The sequence below is a fragment of the Sceloporus occidentalis genome, unplaced genomic scaffold, assembly GCF_023333645.1.
Source record: "Sceloporus occidentalis isolate IW3139 unplaced genomic scaffold, rSceOcc1.0.p SCAF_2, whole genome shotgun sequence".
In the NCBI taxonomy this organism is placed as follows: domain Eukaryota; kingdom Metazoa; phylum Chordata; class Lepidosauria; order Squamata; family Phrynosomatidae; genus Sceloporus; species Sceloporus occidentalis.
The window spans coordinates 185,644,196-185,667,678 of record NW_028316982.1 but is presented as its reverse complement, the minus strand read 5'-3'; the positions used below and the strand labels follow the sequence as shown (position 1 = coordinate 185,667,678).

The 23,483-nt window shown below is 37.6% G+C and overlaps 1 protein-coding gene across 4 annotated transcripts in view; it reads right to left on the bottom strand.

Annotated features, from left to right (window-relative positions):
* Positions 1-4,139: 4,139 nt before the first annotated feature.
* Positions 4,140-23,483, bottom strand: part of LOC149319454 (spermine synthase-like) — a 35,660-nt gene continuing 16,316 nt past the window's right edge. For all 4 annotated transcript variants that reach the window (XM_089511744.1, XM_089511746.1, XM_089511745.1 and 1 more), the window contains exons 5-11: positions 21,520-21,695; positions 17,267-17,421; positions 16,227-16,316; positions 14,893-15,007; positions 13,661-13,740; positions 7,689-7,804; positions 4,140-6,699 (exon numbers count right to left, since the gene is read on the bottom strand). In XM_089511744.1, the coding sequence (XP_089367870.1) occupies positions 6,657-6,699; positions 7,689-7,804; positions 13,661-13,740; positions 14,893-15,007; positions 16,227-16,316; positions 17,267-17,421; positions 21,520-21,695 (775 nt within the window). In that variant the 3' untranslated portion in view covers positions 4,140-6,656. The remainder of the gene's footprint in view (positions 6,700-7,688; positions 7,805-13,660; positions 13,741-14,892; positions 15,008-16,226; positions 16,317-17,266; positions 17,422-21,519; positions 21,696-23,483) is intronic.

Here is a 23,483-nt window from a genome sequence, read left to right as displayed (position 1 = left end):
CCTGATTTAGGATGACCCTGTGGATTAGATATGTCCAAGACCCGCTATCCTCCACTGCTTTGCTTAACTCTTGTAGATTCAGGCCTGTGGCTTTCCTGATTGTGTCTGTCTATCTGGTGTAAGGGTGTATCATGAGGGATGTAGTTTCCCACCCCATCCTAGGTACTCGTAAACAGGAAAGCAGAATGACGATGATGCTAATGATATAAGCACATTCTGACTTAATTCTAGAATCCAAAGTAAAATCAGTCAACAAACAAAGATAATAGCAGCATAATTTTATTTGAACATTTGTACTTGTACTGATGCAGTTGCTATCATGCCAAATCACAGCCAAATCAGATTAGCTGTCAACTATTTTTGAAATAAAATCTTTTGTAATTGGAAAGAAGCAGCATTTAGTGCAAAGAATTAGGAAACACATCATCTCTAATGGTCTTTTGGACAGATTTACATGTGTAGCAAGGTCCTCTTGTTCCACTCTATTTCATATGTAAAATTGAAAGTGTCAATCTGTCACAGGTTTCTTTTCAAAATTGTTATTCAGCAAGGTGGGAAAAGGTGAATGTTCATACTGACTATAAATAAAGAGTTATTAATTTAGTTAAACATTTCTTCTGTCTATAAATTTTGAATTCCAAAATCCATGTATGCTTATGTCCCCCCCCCTCTCTCTCTATATATATAGTGTGTGTGTGTGTATTAGGGTAGTAAAATAGTGTCCATTAGATAAAATGATACAGTAAAATCAAGGGTTTGCTTTTTGGAATATATATTTCAAGCCATTGATGTGTTGTTATAATAATCCTACATAAAAGTAGTTTTGAAAATTATTACCCTCCTGTATTTGCATTTCTCCAATAAAAAAAGATTCAAAGACATAGCTACGTTTGCCAGGAAAATCAGTATGTAAAGGGATCTTGTAGCACCTTAGAGACTAACTGTAAGAAAAGGAGTAGTAGCATGAGCTTTCATAGACTTGAGGCTACTTCCTCATGCATCTGAGGAAGTAAGCTCAAGTCTTCAAAAAGCTCATGCTACGAGCTTCTTTATTTCAGTTAGTCTCAAAGGTGCTATAAGATGCCCTTTGCATAAAGAAAATAGACTGTTTGCATTACCTCAAGAAAATGAGACCCATTCATAAGCTTTGCAAACAATATCAGTACTAATTGACTTCAATTTCATATCAGATCTAAGAATAACCTTGATTTTATCTATTAAAATGTTAGAGAGATTGTACTATAATAGAGACATACCTCAAGTTAACAAAGCAGATGTATTGCTGGACATCATTTCCTAAACAGAAAATTTGGTGCTACTGGCAGAAATAACATAGAAAGAATAGGGATAGCTTCCTACACCATGGAATATAGTTCCAACATATTCAGCAAACATTTTATCCAAAACTAATAGTGTGCAAATGTAAAATAAAGTAACCAGGCAAGGCAAGCCTGGTCTAAAGAAACACAAACATTTTGAACTTTCTAGAGACCACCTAAAAGCTTTTTCCAAAATCCAGGGGTGATTAGTTTTTCTTTCACCAGCATCCACTTTTCTTATGATAAGCATTTTGCTAGCCAAACCTATCAACCTTCTTCTTCAACATGCTGGAGGCAGCTAGTAAGGCAACTAATTACTCTTCCATTTTCTCTGTGTTTGCAGTTCATGAATGCTCAGTAAGAGATTTGGGTGGCAGCTGCTGTTTAGCTTGAGTGTTACACAGAGGCACACACAGCTATAGTAGAAACCATTCTTTCCCAGATCAAGCTTTATTGCATTGTTTACACCCCACTACAAGCCAACACCAAAAGCCTGTGTTTCTCCAGCACTTCTTCACCACTTTTTCAATACTAATGTTGCTAAAAATCCTCCAGCTAAAGGAGGAAAGGGGGCTAAAAAGTCTGTAAAAATGTGCCTCTTTATCAGAGGTTTTGTTATCTGATGTATGCATGTATCCTTTTACCTCAAACACAATTAAAATGCTATGCTCATGGTGTTTATGTACATAAGTAAAATGTAATGCCATCACATGTTATTCTCCCCAAAAATCCAGCAGACTAAATAGAACAAGGAGGAGAGAAAGCAAACCTTTGTCTTACACTAATTTGTTGCAGCATTTAAAGATCAGATTAACTGCAACCTCCCAGAGGATCTTTTCTGCAATTGCTCCCAGACTATGGAAGGGCCTGCCGGACAAGATCCATCAAATTACCAACTTAGACAGCTTCAAAAAAGCTGTCAAGACAGATCTCTTCCAGCAGGCCTTTCCTGAATAAAACTCCTCAGCCACAGAATGATACCCCCTCACACCATGTATTTACCACCACCCTGCCCACATTATGATTTTATTAATAGATTTGGAAACTCTTTTAATTCATAATATATTTAATTCTTTTTTAACCGGGGGGTGGTGGTGTGATTTTATGTATAATATTGTATATGGAAGTTTTTAGTTGGTAGCCATTTTGATTGTCTTGCTACAGAAAAGCAGGATAGAAATAAAAGTTTTATTTTATTTATTAGTCTTCGTAGCCAGCAGCTTATGTTTATTTCTGAATTTTCTTCTTTAGAAAACTACCTGTGGGTACAACCACATAGTAAGTTCCAGGTTTTTCAAAAACAAACAAGTGGAACCACCCTGATTTCAGTTACAAACAACAACCACAATAAATATTAGCAGGTAGATTGGCCTTTTTAGTGTAACAACTGAGGGCTTTCCATGATTTAGATATGAGGGCATTAAAACTTCTTACCAGGGTGGGAGAAAATTGTTTCCACTTACCTAAAAAGATTGCTATTACTTTCAAGTTACAAGTACTACATGAACCCAGAATAATATATCCAGCCTATTTCAGAAAAATAACGGTATTTTTGAAGGTACACCCGTTACACACACACATAAACAACTGGCATCCTGTTGGTTAGTCGAACTAGAGTAAACCTATTCAATCAATTATTGAATGATGAGTCAGCCATTAATTAAATCCCACTGATTCAATGGCTTTACCCAGGAATAACAACCAAATTTAGGTCAGATGTGCATAACAAATAAAGTATATGTATGCACATAGCTGTATCTATATCACAAGTCTTTTACAACCCAATTTTTTTTTTTAAAAAAACTGTTTATTGTAGGCTCTCCCTAAATTTGCGTGAAATGCCAGTTTATAAAGGGAAGAAATAGAGGATGTTATCTATGCTACTACCTACCTATTCCAGAACAGGGAAATGATTTAACATAAATGCAGCATAGCTGTGTGCTTTTAACAGTAGCAAAAAGGATTTGTCTGCTCTTTCCATGGATATTCTTAATCTAATTCAAGGGAAAGATTTAAAAGAGTATTCTTTATTTGAGTTAGGACCTCAAACTAGGCAAGTTTAAATAAACTCTGATTCCCTATAACCACTAAGAAAACATCTGATGTGAAGGAAGTTTGCTCTTTTCTACAGACAAGTTTTAAAATTATTTTAACAATCCAGAGATTAAAATAGTTTATTAGGTAGCTTCAGAATATAATTCAGGTGTTACAAACTGTTAGCATAACAGAACCCCAAGGTGAAAGACAAATCCCTGTGTTTCAAGGAATACTGGACCCCACTGCATAATGGCTTCAAAAACTACAAAGGACTGTACGGACTATGCTCTTCTTTGAAATTCATGCTGTAGAAAAAAGAATTGTGCAAAATGCATTGGATTTTTTTTTTTTACAATACAGCAGGCTCATTTTGTGCCTGTGGCAAAACTCCCACATTGTGCTAGATCTGAATGCCTCTTACTTCCCCCCACTTCCTTTTAAACCCTCAGTGTCATCCAAAACCTGTCTCCAAGGGACTTCTCAGTGTTCCTGAGCAAATTTTTGGGGTGCATAACACACTACAGGGCATAAAAAAAATCATTCCTCTCGTTGGATTTATGTCTATATTTGGGGGGAAAGGCAGTGTAAGTCACTCTTTTGCTAGTGCTACAAGAAAATAGGGGTGGGGAGAGGTTAATATTATGCTTAAATGGTTTAAACTGGCAAGAAAAGTATGGTGCATTTCAATTCTCTGTCTCTCCAAAATATACAAGAAAGGAAGCATTTCTGAGCTATTTTGCTTCTAGCAAGGTTATAAGTGAATGACCAATCAATACACAGAAAGATTTTACAAAAATATAATTTCACACCATGTGCAGAAGCAGACTGGGGCTAGAGGAGGTTTACAAAGGCAATAAATTCTAATATTTCAACATGCTTATGCAAATATAGTATATGGGCTTTAGAATCAGTCACATCCATAAGGCTGGACTCCACTGAGTGTAGTAAACATTTTGTTTACAGACATGCACAAAATATAAATACAAGATGCACAAGACTCTCAGGGGCACAATCCACTAGAAACTTCCCCTGCACAGACCACACTAAAATGAAGAGGACATTTCCCATTTACGTAGATGAGGCTGAGGAAGAAGACACTTCCTGCACACTGTAACCTAAACCACTTATCTAATTTTCCTTTTTCAATTACCTTTCACACTCTGTGAATTAGCACTAAAGGTAAAAGGGTATGTAACCAAAAGAAAGAATTTTAATACATTTTTAGAATCTTGAAGATTTGGGGAAGCAGTGCAAGCTACAGTTTCAAGATGCATAGCTCTAACAGTATTTATTTAATATACTATAGTTCCCTATAATTTATAATAAACATAATAGAGGCTAACTGATTTGAAAGATGGTTCACTAACTATTTAAGGCTGCTTAAGTCAATGGCATTATACAAAGCTAGCAATACTGTAGTTTGCAAATCTATTGGTAGGTGGGAACATTTCTACTTTTGTGTTGAAAAGTCTACACAATAAATTTGTGGTGCTCCAACTCCTATCAACCTACCCAGGATGATCAAGGATGATAGACATCATAGACTAATATCTGGAGGACTATGGGTTCTTCACCCCTGGTTTGCAAATTAAAATGGACTGATGCAGACAATTAATTAAATCTCAATTTAGTTCCTTTCGTTTATAACTAAGGACTAGGCCCAATTCATATTAATTCAGAAGCGGCAAATTCACTTCAAGGTGATCCCCCTGCCCAAATGTTAATTCTTAACAAATCTGCCCACTGTCAAGAACAATAACTGACCTATCACAGGTATAGACAACCTCCTTGGGCCTTCACTCTTGTGAGACCTGTCTCCACTGCCTTTGGCAACTACCGTCACGATTGCCACTAAAATTCAAGAGCAACTGCAGCAGCTATTAATATTATTAGTGGGTTTATCACAGGATAAACAACTATAAGAGGCTGACACAAGAGTGCACTGCTATCCTGCATCACATCAGGGAGTTGCACATTCAATCATGCCCTTCAACATCCCAACCTTGGATTTTTTTAAAACTAAAAATGCTCTTCCATACAACTAAGGGGATATGGATGGCAACCATGATATAAATATTTTTGACCTTCTGGGCTGTTTTAAGCTAAAGAGAGGCCCTTATTTCATGAAGAACTAAGTTAGTTGATATTTTTAACCATCTTAATACATTTTTAAGGCTATTTTTAAGGTACTTGCAAAGAACAATTTAGTAAAACAAAACAAAATTTGTTTCGGCTCCCTCAAAAATATACCTGGGGCACATGCAGACTGTGGATATAACTTTCAGCACTAGAATATCTTCCTACAAGTCATCAGGGCAAAGCATTTATACAAGACAATTATAGTGTTGTTATTCCACTTTATCTGCCATGGTTCTGTCCTGTTGATTCCTGGGAATTTATGGAGGAGCATTTAGAATTCTCAGCTAGAACATTCTAGTGCCTCACCAAACTTCAAACCCCAATAATCCATAGGATAAAACTATGGCAATTAAAGTGGAATAACAGTGCTATAACTGTGTAGTGTGAATGGGCCTGGGCAGGAGAGTAAGATGCTGTAATTTTGCTAGTTTAGATGATGGCAGTAGCCATCTGAATTCTGCAGCAACCAAGAGGCATGGGGTCTTGCAAAACAGGGTGCTGGATATGTGTTGCCTACCTGACCTATCAGATCCACGACAATACCAGATGTCAACACATGAGTTTTAGAATCAAGATTCCCCATAAAAAAAGAACACAAACAGATAATCTCTTAGAGCTTTATGACATCTCAGTGGGCCAGAGGGCATCGTTATAAATATAAATCTGCCCTTAAATCCTCTAATGGAAGCACATTGTTCATTTAACAACAACAAAAAACAAACAAACACCCACTTGTCTAATTAAAGCACCGTGACTATTAAATTGAATAATGTCCAAGCGTGGGGGTGGGGAAAACTAGAGGACCACACTGAAAAGCTAATGTTGTCTTTTTAAACTGGTATTCAAATAACTAAAATAAAAATAAAAATAAAAATGATCACATTCTAAAAGGTTCAGTGCATTCAGCAGCTATAGCTTTTGCTGCTAGTTCATCTAAGCTGGCTTTCAAAAAAAATAACACCCTAGATCGTCAAAATATACATTTTCCATTTGCTTTTAAGTTAAAATAATAAAAAACATTTAAAGAATTCACAAATCGATAGCATGACTACATTTCAGGATAATCTACAGCATATAATTTAAAGATTCAAGATGCCAAGACAAAGCATGTGGCAAGTCTACACACTTCATGTGGTAAGGGAGGCATGTAGAATTTGAGCTTCAAACTTCACTCCTCTTCTTCCAAATAGTATAAAATACCCATCTTTAAAAACTGTCAAGGAATCAAATAAATATTTTACACATTCTCACAAAAACAATTCCCTAACAGCAGATGGAAAACTACATTTCAGTAAAATACAGAATAAAGCAAATGCATTTTGACATCTTTTGCAAGTAATATACATAATCTTTTTTATTCAAATTCTCACATTAATTTTTAAAAAGCTGCAAATGTATTTTGAATTCAAATGTTATTTCTTGATGGAAAGTTGGTAGGAAATTATTCCCTAATGTTTAATTGAGAATCTTTTCTCTCTTTTAAAACTGTCTTTGCAAATCAGCCACTGCATTGCCACTGAAGGTTATTTTTGCACATGGAATGTAAAAATAGGAAATGTAATAAAAGCAATGAATTTGTGTCTGTGCCTAATGGCTGGTGGACGAGGCAGTGTGGGGAGCATCCAGAACTCTCTAAACCAGAGGGGGGCATTGAACAAACATTCCCCTTGGAGGCAAGGTGTGACTGGCCAATTTTAGATTTCTAAAATGGGAGTTGCAGGGGATCTGGAACTAACACAATCAGCTTTGGAAGCTAAATGTCACCTGCAGACCAAACTATGCCCACCCTTGAGTAAAACAAATAAATCTGTGAATCAATAGAAAATATGCTACAGTATAACATGGGGCATCAGATTTAATCTATGGCCCATAATTTCTAGTCTTGGCAACTCTGACAAAAATCTGTAACTTTTTTTTAAATCTAGTTCCTTCTCTAGTTTAATGAATCCCTTCCATTATGATTCAGCCATGGTATCAGGAACTGTCTTTAAGCTGATGATAAACTCTACTGAAGCCCCAGAAAATTCAGGGCTGTTCAGCAAAATAAATGTTCTAGCAGAATCAGCCCTACATTATTAGAATACAATTGGCCTTCTCAAGAGAAGGAGTTGAATCCCGCTTTTGTATTATTCACCATTCATTTGACTGATTTATATAATATGTGAGTATATTTATTTTATTACCCAAGGATACAGTTCCATGTATGAAGGAACACATACAACTTCCTTTGAGAATTCCACAGGACAATATAGTCTGCCAAGTTGTTCTTCATAGAGAGTCAAAGCTTCAGTCAGATTGACACAATTTCCCTGTAAGATATGATGTGAGGGGAGTGATCTACAAATCTATCAAAAGTGGCTCAACAGAATGCAATGGGGCAAGTTCATTAATAAATCTAACATAGTAATAGGATATTCATTCATACAATTAATACATTTAATACAGGCAATAATCACTTCTGTTCCTTTTATAACCTATGTTGAAGAAACATTTGGAAATTTTGTTAAAGGTATGTTGTAACAACTCAGCAATTATACTCCGACTTTAAAGCACAGTCCAAATGATGGGAATATAAAGTGCGATTATAATCACTCAGAAGTCCTTTCCATTCAACTTCTTTTAATGTGAAAATGAAATATTTCACAATTGTGTGAACATTATAACCATTCTAAGGAGAGTGGGTAAATAATGCCATGGATACATTTATTATGTTAAAATTAGTATTAATAATAATATTAATATTTTTCTGCAAGAAAAGACCTACCACAAAGGGAGAGGTGAGGAACAATTTTATACAAGAATAGGTTTTATTAGATTAAATGTAAGGAAGAAGGCTAATACAAGACAATACTACAAATGCACTACTAAATATTAGGCAAGTGCTTAGTTTAATATAGTAATACAGAGAACATAGGATTCAGAAAAATACAGGAGAATTGATGTTAAAGAGGACAAGTAACAAATGCAGAAATATTTTCTCATTTTATTGTTTTATTATTAATGTTTTGTTACTTGATTTAAAATAGATTAATTCATGTTCTGGTATGTTAGAATATAGTGTCCAGGATGCCATGGTATATTCCCATGGGTTCCAGGTGCTTTCATCAAAATGAACAATCCCCCATCTCCTTGTGCTACAGCTGCCTGTATAACCAAAAACCTTCCATGGAGGGTTGAGAAATCCCCTGGAGCAAATTTTTTACGCTAAAGAGGGCTGGAGTGGAAAAGAGGGTGAGAAGGGAAGAAAGTCTCAACTCTACTATAGTGCTGTATGCTAAAGCATACTATTGGATCTTAGCCAAAATAAATAATGGCTGTTGGAGGAACTGAGTTACCTATTTTGAATGAAATTAATTTTAAGCATATCATAACCACTGTGAAATGGCAAGGGAAAAGTTCTGTAAAGGTAAGGAAGTTGAGCATAGGAAACATGTTTAGTAATCTATTATTATCCAGTCTTGGTTCTGCTGCCTTTAACAAAGCATATAATTTTGTCAGCATCAAAATGAATGGGGTAGTACATAAACAACCTGCATGTGTAATTTGGAAAACGCAAATAGAAAACAGTGCAAGGTAATTTATGGGGCAACCTACCAGTACTGAAGCAATTTAAAAGTATGACTAAATCTATAGAATGAGGATAATCTGCAGCCTAGTTTTATAGATTGCCATTCTTGATATCCCAACTCTCATCATCATAAATGACAAGTAATCACTATAAGCATATTGTAGGAATTAACAAAGAAAAGTATTGAGGGGCTGCATGCAACATTTGCATTTTGTTCAAACCAGTTCTCTCATTTTATGATGATACAAATATTCCACTATGCTTTTTTTAAAATCAATACAAATTCAGATATTGGAATACTTTGCTTGAAACAAATTAATAAAGCATCTCATATGGCAGTCTTGTATTGAAATATCTACTCCAAATCCATTCACATGTGTGTACAGGAAGAAAATATTATTTATCAGCTGGTTCATTTCTACTCTGTGAATTGAATTACCTGATATTGAATCATTCTCAGTGGCTTAGAAGCATAGAAATATTCACTGTTACTCATTTTAGACTTAGTCTCTGTGACTGATAAAGAGGACTAATAAATTATATAACAATAATAATAATAATAATAATAATAATTTGTTTTATTTATATACCGCTATACAGCAAGTAAGCTAATTAGCAAGTGAGCTAATTTGCCCCCAAAAGTCTGGGTACTCATTTTAGCAACCTTGGAAGGATGCAAGCCTGAGTCGAGCTTGGGCCCTTTTGCTGGTCTTGAACTCGCAACCTTGTGGTTTTGAGTGAATGGCTGCAGTACAGGCATTTAACCACTGCGCCACCAGGGCTCCTGATGGATATGGGTTGACAAAGATCAATTGGGTCGAAATGTCTTGCTTAAAATCCCAGGAATGGACATCTTATTCCATTTTGAGTGTTTTTATATCATCCTTGTTTATTTTTGTCCACATGAGCCCTGTGTATATTATTGTCTGGACTTCATGCAAGATTAGATGTATGATTAACTAGCAATATTGTGGAATTATTGTTCATATGCAAGTAATTACTTCATCACATTGTGAACTGTATGTTTTTTTTTAATTTATGGTGTTCTAAATTTTGTCTTATATTGGGGCATTTATACATTTATAATTATTTTATAAACACTACTTTATACCTGATTCTTTCTGGGGCTATTATGTTTAGACAGTTTAGATGGGTGAGTGCTGGGGCTTTCTCTGTCTGTTGGTTTGTAAGGTAGGAAGATGCTGAAGACAAGAGAAAATCAACTGGAGGAAAAAACTAATTGGTGAGAGAAAAGTGTACAATCTAATAACTTAAAAGAGTATCATGGGGAAGATATAAGACATAAAAGATATCTACCATGAGGCAAAAATTTTCTGACGCTACTCTCCACCAAGTCCAGCTCAAGAGCTCTGACCACTTTGAAGTGGTAACAGGAAGAAGATTTATGAGAATTGAGGAAGAAGTGCATCTTTCAATCCTAATTAATAAACTCTTCTTTCAGTCCTAATTAACAGAAGTACACTCTGTGAAGCATGCTTCTGAAAAGTGATCACCTGTGATTCCAATTTTCTATCTAAAATTCCCTACATATTGTGAGGTATGAGAAAGGAATATTTATAATGATGATGATCATCATCATCATCATTTTTATAAGCCTTTCTCATAATAATGGGAATCAAAGCATCTGATAACATGTTGAAAATAATACAAATTAAAAAGTATACAAAAACATTAATAAAAGTGTAAATATAAGATTTAAAAAGCATTTAAACAATTTATAAAAAACAATGTATCAAAATTTATCAAAAATTCATTTTAAAAATCCTACATACAAACCACACTGAACAGCATTAAAAGCCCAAGCCTTGGAAACCAACAGACAGAGAAAGTTCCAGCACTCAGTTTGTAAAAACCTGAGATTATAAAAATGTTTTAACTTGATGGAGGGGAGTAAGTATGGGGTTATCCTGGCCTCTTGAGGGAGTTCTTAAGTGTGGGAGCAGCCACCGAGATGACCTATCCCCTTGTTCCCACCAAACAAGACTTAGAAGGTGATGGCACAGAAAGAAAGGTCTCTGCAGACAACCTTAGAGTTTGAATGTACTCATAAATAAATAATCAATTCCATTGTAAACGACACATGCACTATAATGTTAGATTGCTGAATGTCAGGGCTAAGTGATCAGAGAAGCTATCTCTCAAAGGATATCCCTTCAAAGGATAGTTGTCTCAAATTATGCTACTATGGGAGGAGGTAAACAGCCCAATCATCAATTTATTTTACTCTAATTTATTATTATTATTTTATTCCCAACCTCATTATTTATTTATTTATAAAACAAACTCACAACAGCTTACAAAAACTTCACAGTTCAGATAACTAATATCAAATGCATTGTATTCCAGAATGGAAAATACATTAAAGAAGGGAGCACACATCACAGCCCTTTAGCCTTGCTTCATTTCAGCCTGAAAAGGAGAACTGTTGCTCCTTGAAGCTTTTAGGAGTAGCAATTCTTCCTTAAAACTAAGCATATCCCTCCCGTGCCTTGTTCTCCCAATCCCCAGGGATTTACAATACTGGGGAAGGATTTCTACTTCCACCTTCATTTCTAGGGAGCTCGATTGCTTTAAACCCATAACAAGGGAAATGCAACTATTAACAGGACTGTTCATGTTTTGCAAATAAACACATGAGCAAACTCACAAAGGTTTCAAGATTATCCTATTCAAAATGTGTTAAGTTCTCATTCTGCAAGAAGATCTGAAAAGACTATCATATATGATCCAGAAGCATATATCTCACAAGGGTTTCACTAATTCTTCTGGATTTTACTCTCTGAGCTGAAATGTTTAATGATCAAGCTCTATCTAGTGGTCTAAGAGTATAGTGCAGTCTACCAGCCTTCACATGCTATTCCACATGTTAAGAATTCACTTGTGTAATGAAATAGCATTTTGGAACTGAAAAAACCTTCCAGAGTCATGAAATAAGAATAATCCAGTTTCATATTCAGTGCACCATCTGATCAATTTTCTTGGGATGAGTTCTAGTTGTTGAAGCCTGATAAAGTGGACATGACACTTGAATCTGTCCATCCTTCTACACATAGTCTTGACCCTTGCACATCTTGGCTTTTAAGATCTAGCAGACATTGATTGTTTAAGAGGTGATATGATAGCCCTGTTTAAATATTTGAAGAGATGTCATATTGAGCAGGGAGCAAGCTTGTTTTCTGCTGCTCCGGAGAACAGGACCCAGAACAATAGATGCAAGCTACAGGAAAAGAGATTCCACCTCAACATTAGGAGGAACTTCATAACAGTAAGGGCTGTTCGACAGTGGAACAAACTCCCTTGGAGTGTAGTCAAATCTCCTTCCTTGGAGATCTTTAAGCAGAGGCTGGATGACCATCTGTCGGGGATGCTTCGATTTGGATTTCCTGCATGGCAGGGGGTTGAACTGGATGGCCTTTGTGGTCTCTTCCAACTCTATGATTCTATGATCTATGCATTTCATTTTTCTGCCCTAAGTGCAGTCAGTACCTTACATTTTTCTGTGTTGCATATCATTTTGTTTGCTTTGGCCCAGCTTTCCAGTTTATTCAGGTCATTTTGAATTTTGATCCTGCCCTCTGTGGTGTTAGCTGATCCTCCTAATTTGATGTCATCTGCAAATTTGATAAGTATGCCCCTAATTCTGTCATCCAAGTCATTGATAAAGATGCTGAATAGCACTGGGCCTACGACAGAACCCTGTGGCATCCCACTGGTCACTTCTGTCCAGGATGAAACTGAACCATTGTTGAGCACCCTTTGTGTTTGGTTGGACAACCAATTACAAATCCATGTAACAGTTGCCTTGTCTAGCCCACATTTTACAAGCTTGTTGGCAAGAATGTTATGGGGAAGCTTGTCAAAGGCCTTACTGAAATCAAGATATGCTATATCCACAGCATTCCCTTCATCTACCAAGCTGGTAATTTTATCAAAAAGAGATCAGATTTGTCTGGCATGGCTTGCTTCTCTGAAACCTGTGTTGACTTTTTGTGATTATGGCATTGCTTTCTAGATTCACAGACTGTTTAATGAGCTGCTCTAAAATCTTTCTTGTTATTGATGTCAGATTTAACCAGTTTTTAATTGTCTGTTTGAAACCAAGAAACTATTTAATATATTTTTCATCTTTTTAAACCTTTGTAATTATTTCTTTTTTTAAAATTGATTTTATTGTAAGCCATTCTTGAGATCTTTACATAAAGAGCAAGAGACAAATATTTTAATAAATAATAAACAAACACAACCATACTGGAGACATACATTATCTGGCCTCCCTTTAAAGAAGGCAATATGAATGTCTACTTTTTCCAATTCCTACTGTTACTAGACTAGTATTATCTGTTTCAATATAGGACAAGGTCCTTTATCTTCAATCATTTTCTTCAATCATTGTTTAAAAAGGGGAAGTGTTCATATTAACATTGAGAATATTGACAATACATTACCCTTATATACGCTGAACCTTTCCCACTTAGCATGGGTTTTCAAAAACCTCTTGACAAAGTCTTTCCCTGGAGACAAAGGAACATCTGAATAGGCCTTTTCAAGAATTACTAGCTGGAATCACCAGCCATACCTGTGTGAAATATTTTCCATCAGGTTTCAAGACTTTCATGGAAAGGTCCAGAATCATCCTTAGAAACTCCCATGTGGAATCTGGAGGAAGCAGTAAGAGTTTAATTAGAAAATCACTATTTTCTACAGTACTCATAAATGTTGTCAGTGAAAAGAACAGGCTTTGCAATATTGGTGTATTTATTTTGTTCGGGTATATCAGATACTGTGTGAATAATTAGGAAACAAATTGGAATTAGACCTTACAAAAACAGTCGGCTCTGTACATTCATGGGTTTCATTCATGGTTTTGACTATTCACAAAATATTTGACTATTTGTAGCTGCTGCTTAACTAGTTTGACCTCTCCCCCTGCTCCTCCTACTCTTCCAGAAGAGTCTCAGCTAGAGTTTAAATCACTTTTCAGTCCATCAGTCTCCTCACCCCACCCCTGTTCATCCCAGTCTTCTTGTTGTGTGCTTTCAAGTAATTTCCAACTTATGGCGACTCTATCATGGGGTTTTCTTGGCAAGATTTGTTCAGAGAAGGTTTGCCATTGCCTTTCCCTGGGGCCGAGAGCTTGTGACTTATCCAAGGTCACCCAGTGGGTTTTATGGCTGAGCTAGAAATTGAGCCCTGGTCCAACTCTCAAACCATTACACCACCCTAACTCCTCAGTCTCCTCTCCTTCCAAAACAGCTAGTCAGGATGGGCTAGAAAGGGCTGACTGATGGGCTAGAAAGGGGTTTAAAACCTAGCTAGCTCTTTTAGAAGGATGGGAAAGAACATCAGGGAAGAACAGGAGTGGGGTGAGAAGACTGATGGGCTGGAAAAGGGTTTAAAATCTGGTTGGCTCTTTTGGAAAGAGAGGAGATTGAGAGGAGTTGGATTGAGACAAGTTAAGAGTGGGGTGAGGAGATTTGAAAAAGGGTTTAAAATCTGGTTCAAGCATGCTGGTGGCCAGGTGGGGAATGGAGTGATGATTGTGCCTTTAACCCCTGCAAATGTGGAGGGATGACTGCACGATCCATTCCTGTATGTATACCAACCACATCAGGTTTGATGTTGTCCTGCTTCCCCTCCCTATGACTACTACATATATACCACCGAAACACTGAGTTTATACATACCTTTTTATTCTCTTTATTGCCCCTAGATATAAGTACCTCGTTAAAAACCGTGTTTGCACTTGAATGAGTTTTGATTAAAACCACATTTGCATCAAGATAGTTCATAGAGGTGAAAAATATTAACCTTCTTCTGGAGATGTGGAGATTGGAACAGCTGTCAAGTCATTAATTACATAATCAAACATCCTTTCTTCTTTGGCATACCTCTTCAGTACTGGAATACAATCTTCTATTAGAACCTAGAAAAACAGATACGGAGATATATTTTAGATGTACTTATCCTGTGCAAATGCTTAATCTGAATATGTGAAAATGCTTGACAGTTCCTAAAGGCCGCTACATTGTGTTGATTGGTTCTATCTATGTCTAGAAGCAAAATAATGAATGCCCAATCTGCATACAACAACATTATAGACTCTAAAGATTGCATTTATGTATGACCTTCAGTACTAACCAAGAGGCAGGGTGATCCCAAATCTCCAAACACACACTGGCCTCAACCTAACATTCCCTCAGTATAGCACAGTACAGTGGTACCCCGGGATACGAATTGATCGCGTTACGAAATTTCCGGGGTACGAAAAAGTTAGATTGGAAAAAACTGTTCCGGGTAACGAAAGATTTTTCGGGTTACGAAATTCATTTCGGCGCGAAATTTAAATGCGAAGCGCGGCTAGCGGCTTTCCAGCGCTAACGGAAAGCCTTTTCGGGTTGCAAAATGTATTGGGTTACGAACGGCGCCGCGGAACGAATTAATTTCGTAACCCGAGGTAGCACTGTAGTTCTCAACCTTCCTAATGCTGTGACCCTTTAATACAGTTCCCCATGTTGTGGTGACCCCCAACCATAAAATTATTTTCATTGCTACATGCAAATATGTGTTTTCCGATGGTCTTAGGCGACCCCTGTGAAAGGGTGGTTCGACCCCCAAAGGAGTCCCGACCCACAGGTTGGGAACCACTGGTATAGCATAAATATCCGTATATGAAATATGCTGCACCAGCATTATGCAAATCCATGCAGAATAGTAACATTGTGCAACAAATGTTAATAACTGGGAACTGTTGTAGAACATGCAACTCCGCTTCCACCACTGTTGGCAGAATGTGTATAGTGTATTATGGGAAATAATTTGCCCCATTTGTGTAATGTGTCATGCATATCTGTATCACTAACAGAATGCTACCCATACAGATCCATCATCAAGAGCTCATTTTACTTTCACAACAACTCTTTAGAGGAAATACAGCAATCTGCTTTATAAACGGCATTGATCCATCTACAGACAGACTGCCAATTTCTCACAAGACTGCAAGACATTGAACTCTGATGGTATTAAAATTCAACAGACCATAGCACAAATAGAATGAATTCTCTTCAAAAACACATCTCCCAAACATTTTACACATTTTGCAAATAATAATATTCCCTATTTTAAGCAAAACAAAAACAAATTACCTGATAGCATTCTCCTTTCAGATTGTCCAAGACATCTCCACATGTTTTCCGCATGTATTTTCGACACCCGTCGATCACCATTTGGTCAATGTTTTTGATAATAGCTAAGAATGAAATAACTCATTTTGTTGTGGTTATTAAATACATTTTCCTTCTGAATAGTAAGGGCTGGATGTTATAAAAAGCAAACAATTGTTTTATGCAATCCCTGATGAACAAGATAAGAAATGGGGATAAATTTTACTGGAAACCATATGTGGTATTCTAAAAATCAAGTTTGGAGTGATAATAGAACTTTAAAGTTTTTCTACCTTATAGACAGCTACATTTCTCCACAAGCACAGGCACATAGTCCTAATGATTTTTTTAAAGTTCACTTAGCACAAGCCAGAGCTTTTCAAATTTTTAAAAAATTATAGGAGCAGTTGTTGCCAAATCATAAATATCTTGCTGAAGCAAGACAGGAAAGACATAGGACTAAATCCAATAACTAGTCCCAACTAGAACAGACTGACAAATTCAATTGCTTTTAGACCCAAAACAGATGGGTGTAAAAAGCTAGCTTTCCTGTGGCTTGGGGGCGTGGAGTTTAGAGATGCACACCCGCAACTCACGCGGAAGCCAACCTGAGCTGTCTAAGACAGCCCAAACCGAGCCCCAAAAGGAGCAGATATTTTTTGCTCCTTGCTGCGTTCTATTTGGGACCGCGGCAGGAGCCAACATCAAGACTGCAGCGTGTGGTCACCGTGGTTCAGCCTCTGACCGCTCCCTTCCTGCCCAACTGTTCCATCCCTTAGTCTACTTGGGATTAGCAATTTGATTTAGGCCATAACAACAACAACAACAACAACAACAACAACAACACTGTACTGAATACTATCTCATCAAATTTAAAGTGTACAGTACACAACAAAATTTGAGTTAATTCTGAGATGTCAGCACAAATCACCATGAATAAATCACCTTTGCCAAGCTTTCAAAATACAGTGGACAAGCTAGTTTTTTTTAAATGGACTATTATCCATCTATTAAAAGGATATCTCAACCATAGTGACCATCTTTGGTTTCAATTTTACTATTTCATACAATATTCCTCCATCACCACCTCCAAGAATGAGCACTTCTTTGTCAGTGTAGTCTTCCTTCCCACTGCCCATTATCGCTTGAGTATATGCCAGGTCACTCTCTGCCAGATCTTAAAAAGCAAAAGTAATAAATATATATAGGTACACATCCAAACATAATCAATGACAAGTGACTTAGTTGATGCCTTTTACATTAATGTTTTAGAAATCCATAGTGACTTTGAGCAATTCTAAAAAAATTTCCATGTGTGTGTTCAAAGCAGATATTCCTGTCTGACTGAATCTGGAAGCCAGTTTACATGTCTAGTGTTCTCCATGGGGATAACCAGGGACTCCAGGATAGACAACATTCCACAGGCTCTTTGCTAGTGGAAGGGCTTCTCACCCCTCTTAACCCCGGCTGGCAAGTTAGGATTGTTCTTATGTTGTTGATGATTGCTACTATCATTTCAAGTGCAATATAGACTTACATAGAAAAAAACCACTGCAAATATTATTACAAATGAACAAAATTGAAATGTATTGTTGTCTCAAGTAATTCAAAAAGTATAAATTATTCCTCCCAAACATATATGAACATAATACATCAGTTTTTTCATATACATAATGGTCTGGTTCAGACATCATAGTAAGCTGTAACTGTAATTGTTCTACAGCTGCATTATTATTAAGCTTTATTTATATAGCGCTGTAAATTTACACAGTGCTGTACATACAATTAAAATAGATAAAATAAATGTACCTATGGCGTACATTCTACAAAAATAATAAAATAATACATATTAGTTCATGTTAACATTCAATAAAATAGGGCAGAAAACAAATTAAAATAACATCAGATAACAATCATGCAATGCCTGGGAACGCGTCCCTGAACAATAGTCTTCAACTCAGTTTTAAAGCTGGTTAAAGAAGTGATGACCTGTGCGCGTGCAGGAAGGAGGTTGCAGGAGTGAGGGGCAGCAAATGAAAAGGGACGGATCGAGCCGGGTCAGTGAAAATCCTAGGCGGGGACAGAAGATCTTGACTACTAGAATGGAAGGCATGAGTGGGAAGGTAAGGAGAAAGAAGCTCGGATAAATAACGAGGTGCCAGCCCATGCAGGGCTTTAAAAGTCAACAACAGAAGTCAACAACATCTTCATTCTCTGAAGATGCCAGCCACAGAAGCTGGCAAAATGTCAGGAATAAACTCTTCTAGAACATGGCCACATAGCCTGAACAACCCACAAAAAAACTATGGATGCCGGCCATGAAAGCCTTTGACTTCACATCAACAACAGAAGTTTGTAACAAATACGGAAAGGGAGGGGGAGCCAATAGAGGGATGACAATAAAGGAGAGATGTGATCAAAGTGGTGAGAAGACATGATAATGCTGGACTAGTTAAATGATGAAGGTGAGAAAGAGGAAGCCCTGCCAAAAGGAGGTTACAAAAATCCAAGTCACGAGACTACTAGGGCATGAACCAGAATCTTGGCAGTCGAGGTTGAAAGAAATGGTCAGATTTTAGCAATATTATAGAGAAAGAATCTGCATGCCTTGGTTATGGCCTGAATCTGGGGGATACACAACAGGGAAGAATAAAAAATGAAACCAAGACTGCGGGCTTCCTGCACAGGTCGAATAGAGATAGCATAAACAAGGACAGAAAAGGAATATTGGACAATAGTCTGAAAGTTATTTTGAGTCAGATTCTTGGGAGAAAGATGGTATATAAATTGAATAATAAAATAATAAAAAACTGAATTGTTGTGAATTCTGGCTTACTGAGAACAGGCAATTGTGTTAATACATACTGCTCTTTTGCTTCCATTTGGCAGGATGGCTAAACAAATGAAAGAATGACATTGACAAGTAGATTTCCATTAACAAGCCTGAATGAAAAGTCAAGAACAAATCCTGGTTTATAATTCTGACTTGTTAGGATAAACAAGATGATGAAAACGGTTCAGATGTAATGCTAAACAAATCATGCTTTGCTTAACTACTCCAACAAGCAATAAAAACCAAGTGGAAGCAAACAAACAGCATGCATCACTAAGTTTGCTCATCTAGTCAACCAAAATTCTCAGTATTGTCTTTGTCTCAAACGTCAGACAATATTTACTGTATATACTCGACTATACATTGAGAAATTTATGCCCCAAAATGGACTCCAAAATCATGGGTAGACTTATATATGGGGCAATAGGTTAATACTGCTTATAAAGGTCCTAAAAGAAGTGCCCGCCTTCCTCTGTAGCCAGGGATCTTTAAACAGCTCTCTCTCTCTCTCGTGTTATTCTTCAGCCTTCCCTCATAGCCAGAGCGAACAAACAGCTGCTTAGGCAAGGGCCAGAGAGAAAGAGTATGCCCAGGCTTATACCCCCTTTTGCAAGCCATGAGCCTTGGAACTCCTGGGGGTGAAGGGAAGAGAGAGAGGGGTCTGTCCCCTGCTTTGCAACCCATGAACCTTGGAAATCCTGGGGGTGAAGGGAAAATAGAGGGGGGGTTGTACCCTGTTTTGCAAGCCATGAGCCTGGAAATCCTGGGGTGAAGGGAAGAAAGAGAGAGAGAGAGACGTTTGTACCCCACTTTGCAAGCCATGAACCTTGGAAATCCTGGGGGTGAAGGAAAGAGAGAAATAGAGAGGTCTGTCCCCCCTTTTGCAAACCATGAGCCTTGGAAATCCTGGGGGTGAAAAGAAGAGAGAAAGAGAGAGGTCTGTACCCCATTTTGCAAGCCATGAGCCTGGAAATCCTGGGGGTGAAGGGAAGATAGAAAGGGAGAGGTTTGTAACCCATTTTTCAAGCCATGAGTCTTGGAGATGCTTTTGGTAAAGAGAAGGGGGGGGGGGGAGTTCTACCCCATTTTGCAAGCGATGAGCCTTGGAAATGTTGGTGGTAAAGTGGGGGGGGGGGGGAGAGAGAGAGACCAGGTTTGTTTCATTTTCCATGCCGAGACTGTGACCCTTGGTGGAGGTCCAGAGAGGGAGATGCAGGGAGGAAAGTGGTGCTTTGTTTCCCCGTTTAGATCTTTTGTAACATGCCCCAGTGTTTGACCCTCGACTTATCATAGAATCGTAGAGTTGGAAGAGACCGCAAGGGCCATCCAGTCCAACCCCCCTGCCATGCAGGAAATCACAATCAAAGCATCCCAGACAGTTGGCCATCCAGCCTCTGTTAGAAGACCTCTAAGGAAGGAGACTCCACCACACTTCAAGGGAGTGACTTATCCACGGGTCTTATCAAAATCCATGATTTTGGCCCCCAAAACTGCCCTCAGCTTATACATGAGGTCAATTTATACACGAGTATATACAGTAGTGTTTAATTTTAAGGAAATGAGCCCTCCTGCCTCTCACCCACAGCTGAGTATACAATTTTTAAACAGAAACTGCTTTTTAATTTATTCCAAACAGTTTGAAATAGTCAAAGTGGCTTTGAAATCTGTTATTTTACACACTAAACAATTTCAAGACTTTTGGGAATGATTCACAGTTTATTCTGCTTACCTTGTCACTGCAGTAAAGGATCAATGACAAATTTAGGGACACAAGAAGACAGTAGGAAGCCCATAATCATGGGCCTTCGAGTCATACATGACCCACAAGACACGAGCATTCCTATTAGAAATGTCTAAATTGTCTCTTCATATCCATAATCTTTATTCATATATTTTAATACACCTAATATTTGAATGATATGTCTAGGATATCTGTTTCTAATACAATGAAAGCTTGAATTCAATAATCAACTGAATCTTATCTGCTACTTTTGCCTAACAAGGTTGAATTTTAAAAAAATGCAGTAAAAACACAAGAAATGACTATCATTAGCACTATAACTCCAGTATTGTTACCCTGCCTCAAAAAGAACCTGCTTTACAATAATGGATGGACTAATAGGGAGACCTATTTAGAATCTCAATCAAACTGCTTTTTGTATACCGTAGGTCACAGTTTACAAAGGAATTAAGGAACAAGAAGAAACTCAAAAGTTCTCTGGCAGGTCTGCATGCTTTTTTTATCCAAATACTGCTGTCTAGGAACTTAAGAAATAGCTTGGCTTTGTCACCTACCCAAGACTGCCCTCCACAAAGGAGAGGGACAAGTTTCAAGCATTTAGCAAATCACAATTCATATTTTAGATTTGGCTTAGGAGTGTCACAACATGTGAACTGACTCTGTTGCAACTGACAATATATTGTAAAGACTACAGTACTTACTAACATCCCCACTGAGGATAAGAATATTTCCAAATTGTTTCGAATGTAAAATTTTAATATTTTGATAAGCTGATTCTTCATCATAAACAATTTCATCTATATCATATTCCACCAATCGTCCATCTGCTGTGGGCCAATATCTGTCAATAGTATCACCTCTCACAATGGCTGGCAACCTGAGAACAAATAGACAAAGAAAAGACACAGATACAAAAACAACAACACTGATTTAAATTTGTTCAAATTAGAAAAATGAACAGTACTTCCTTAAACTGATAACTTCCTAGAGGAACTTGTATATATTTTCCTGAAGTTCCAAATAAGCAATCTGTATTTTACACATTTTAATGTCAGATAACGGATGTCTGTACATTTACACCACTGTGAAATTCAGTTGGTGACTAAAAGTGTTTTTAGCACAAAGGAATATGAGATAAGAAACACACAAAGGGTTTTTTGACTAAGATTATTTCTAGCATTCTCTGATACAGCATAAATGCAAGCAAACTGTATATTTTAGAATTATCAGCCTGAAAGCTCTGCCCAAATTGATTTCATAAACACATTTCCCAGTTTGGTATGTGAACATGGAAGTCGTTGTTTTATAGCCTGGATATGAACTGTCAAATCATTACTAAAGAATGGTGGATATCTGTGCCTTTACATCCTGTCCTACACTCTCAGCTTCAAATGAAGGCAATGACAACCCCCTTGTGTGTGTGTGCATCTTTAAGTCACCTGTCAACTTATGCAACCCCATGAATTTCATAGGGTTTTCTTAGGCAAAGAACACTCAGGGGTTGTTTTGCCAGTCCGACTTAGGGTCCCCATAAATTGGTAATGACTTGAAGGCACACAACAATGAGCACCTGATCCTGGCTTCCTAAAAACTCAGTTGTGACTTACAACAGTTCTAAAACATGCTACTTGTAAAACACTAGAGGGCAGTACCTGACCAAATCAAAACCAAGGCTCAAATTAGTTGACTATGGCCTGATACAGACAGGCCAAAATAAAGGTGCTTTGAGTCACTTTGGAGGTATGCTATTTAAATGATACATGCGTCCTAAGAGTCCAGAAGCCGCACCAAAGCCACGCTCCCGTCCTAAGTGACCTGAAGCAGCTTTATTTTGGCCTGTCTGTATAGGGCCTATGGCCTGGTACAGACAGGTCCCGAAGGACGCCCTCATCATGTGTGAGGGGCGCTCCGCCCACACTCCTCGCACATGACGAGGGTGTTCTTGCTGTGTGGCGCTGACTAGATGGCGCATGTAGCGATGACGTCACTGCTGTGCGGCCTCCAGATGGAGCCACGCAGCAGCGACATGCTCACGCCACCACCATCTCTTTGCGGCATCGCAAAAAGGAGCCGCTTTTTAGCGGTCCTTTTTTTTGCATAACTGCACTGCACAATTTGGTTGCTGCAGCGCGGCCTCTTCCTGGCACTCTGTACCGCACCTATAAAAATCAGCCTGTGGTTCTCAGCTTGCTAGAAATTTTAACTTGGACAAAGCCAACACACCCCAACTACACATATTCTTAACACAGAAAAACACATACTGATACATTTATGGCTTACTGATGGCCATATGTCTAAGCATCAGCTGCTTCAGCAGGAGGCTACAAAAGTGCACTTATGTTCTTCTTGTGGGTTTGTTTGGATTTTTGTTTTGTTTTATTTTGCTATGGGAACAAAATCCTCAACTAGATTGCCCTTCGTTCTAATCCAGCATGACTTTTCTTATCGTTATCTAATTTCAGAGTTCCGCCCAATATCCAGATGTTCACAATCTGTCCCAAGTCAATTGGAAAGGAAAGAACTAAGAGTCTAAGCTGCTTGGGGGACACAGCATTAAAGACATCTGTAAGAATTTTTCCACAGGAAGCCAAAGCTATATACACAGCTTTTCTCCTGGGATCCCAAATTAAAGTAGAATATAGCATTATAACTGCATAGTGTGACT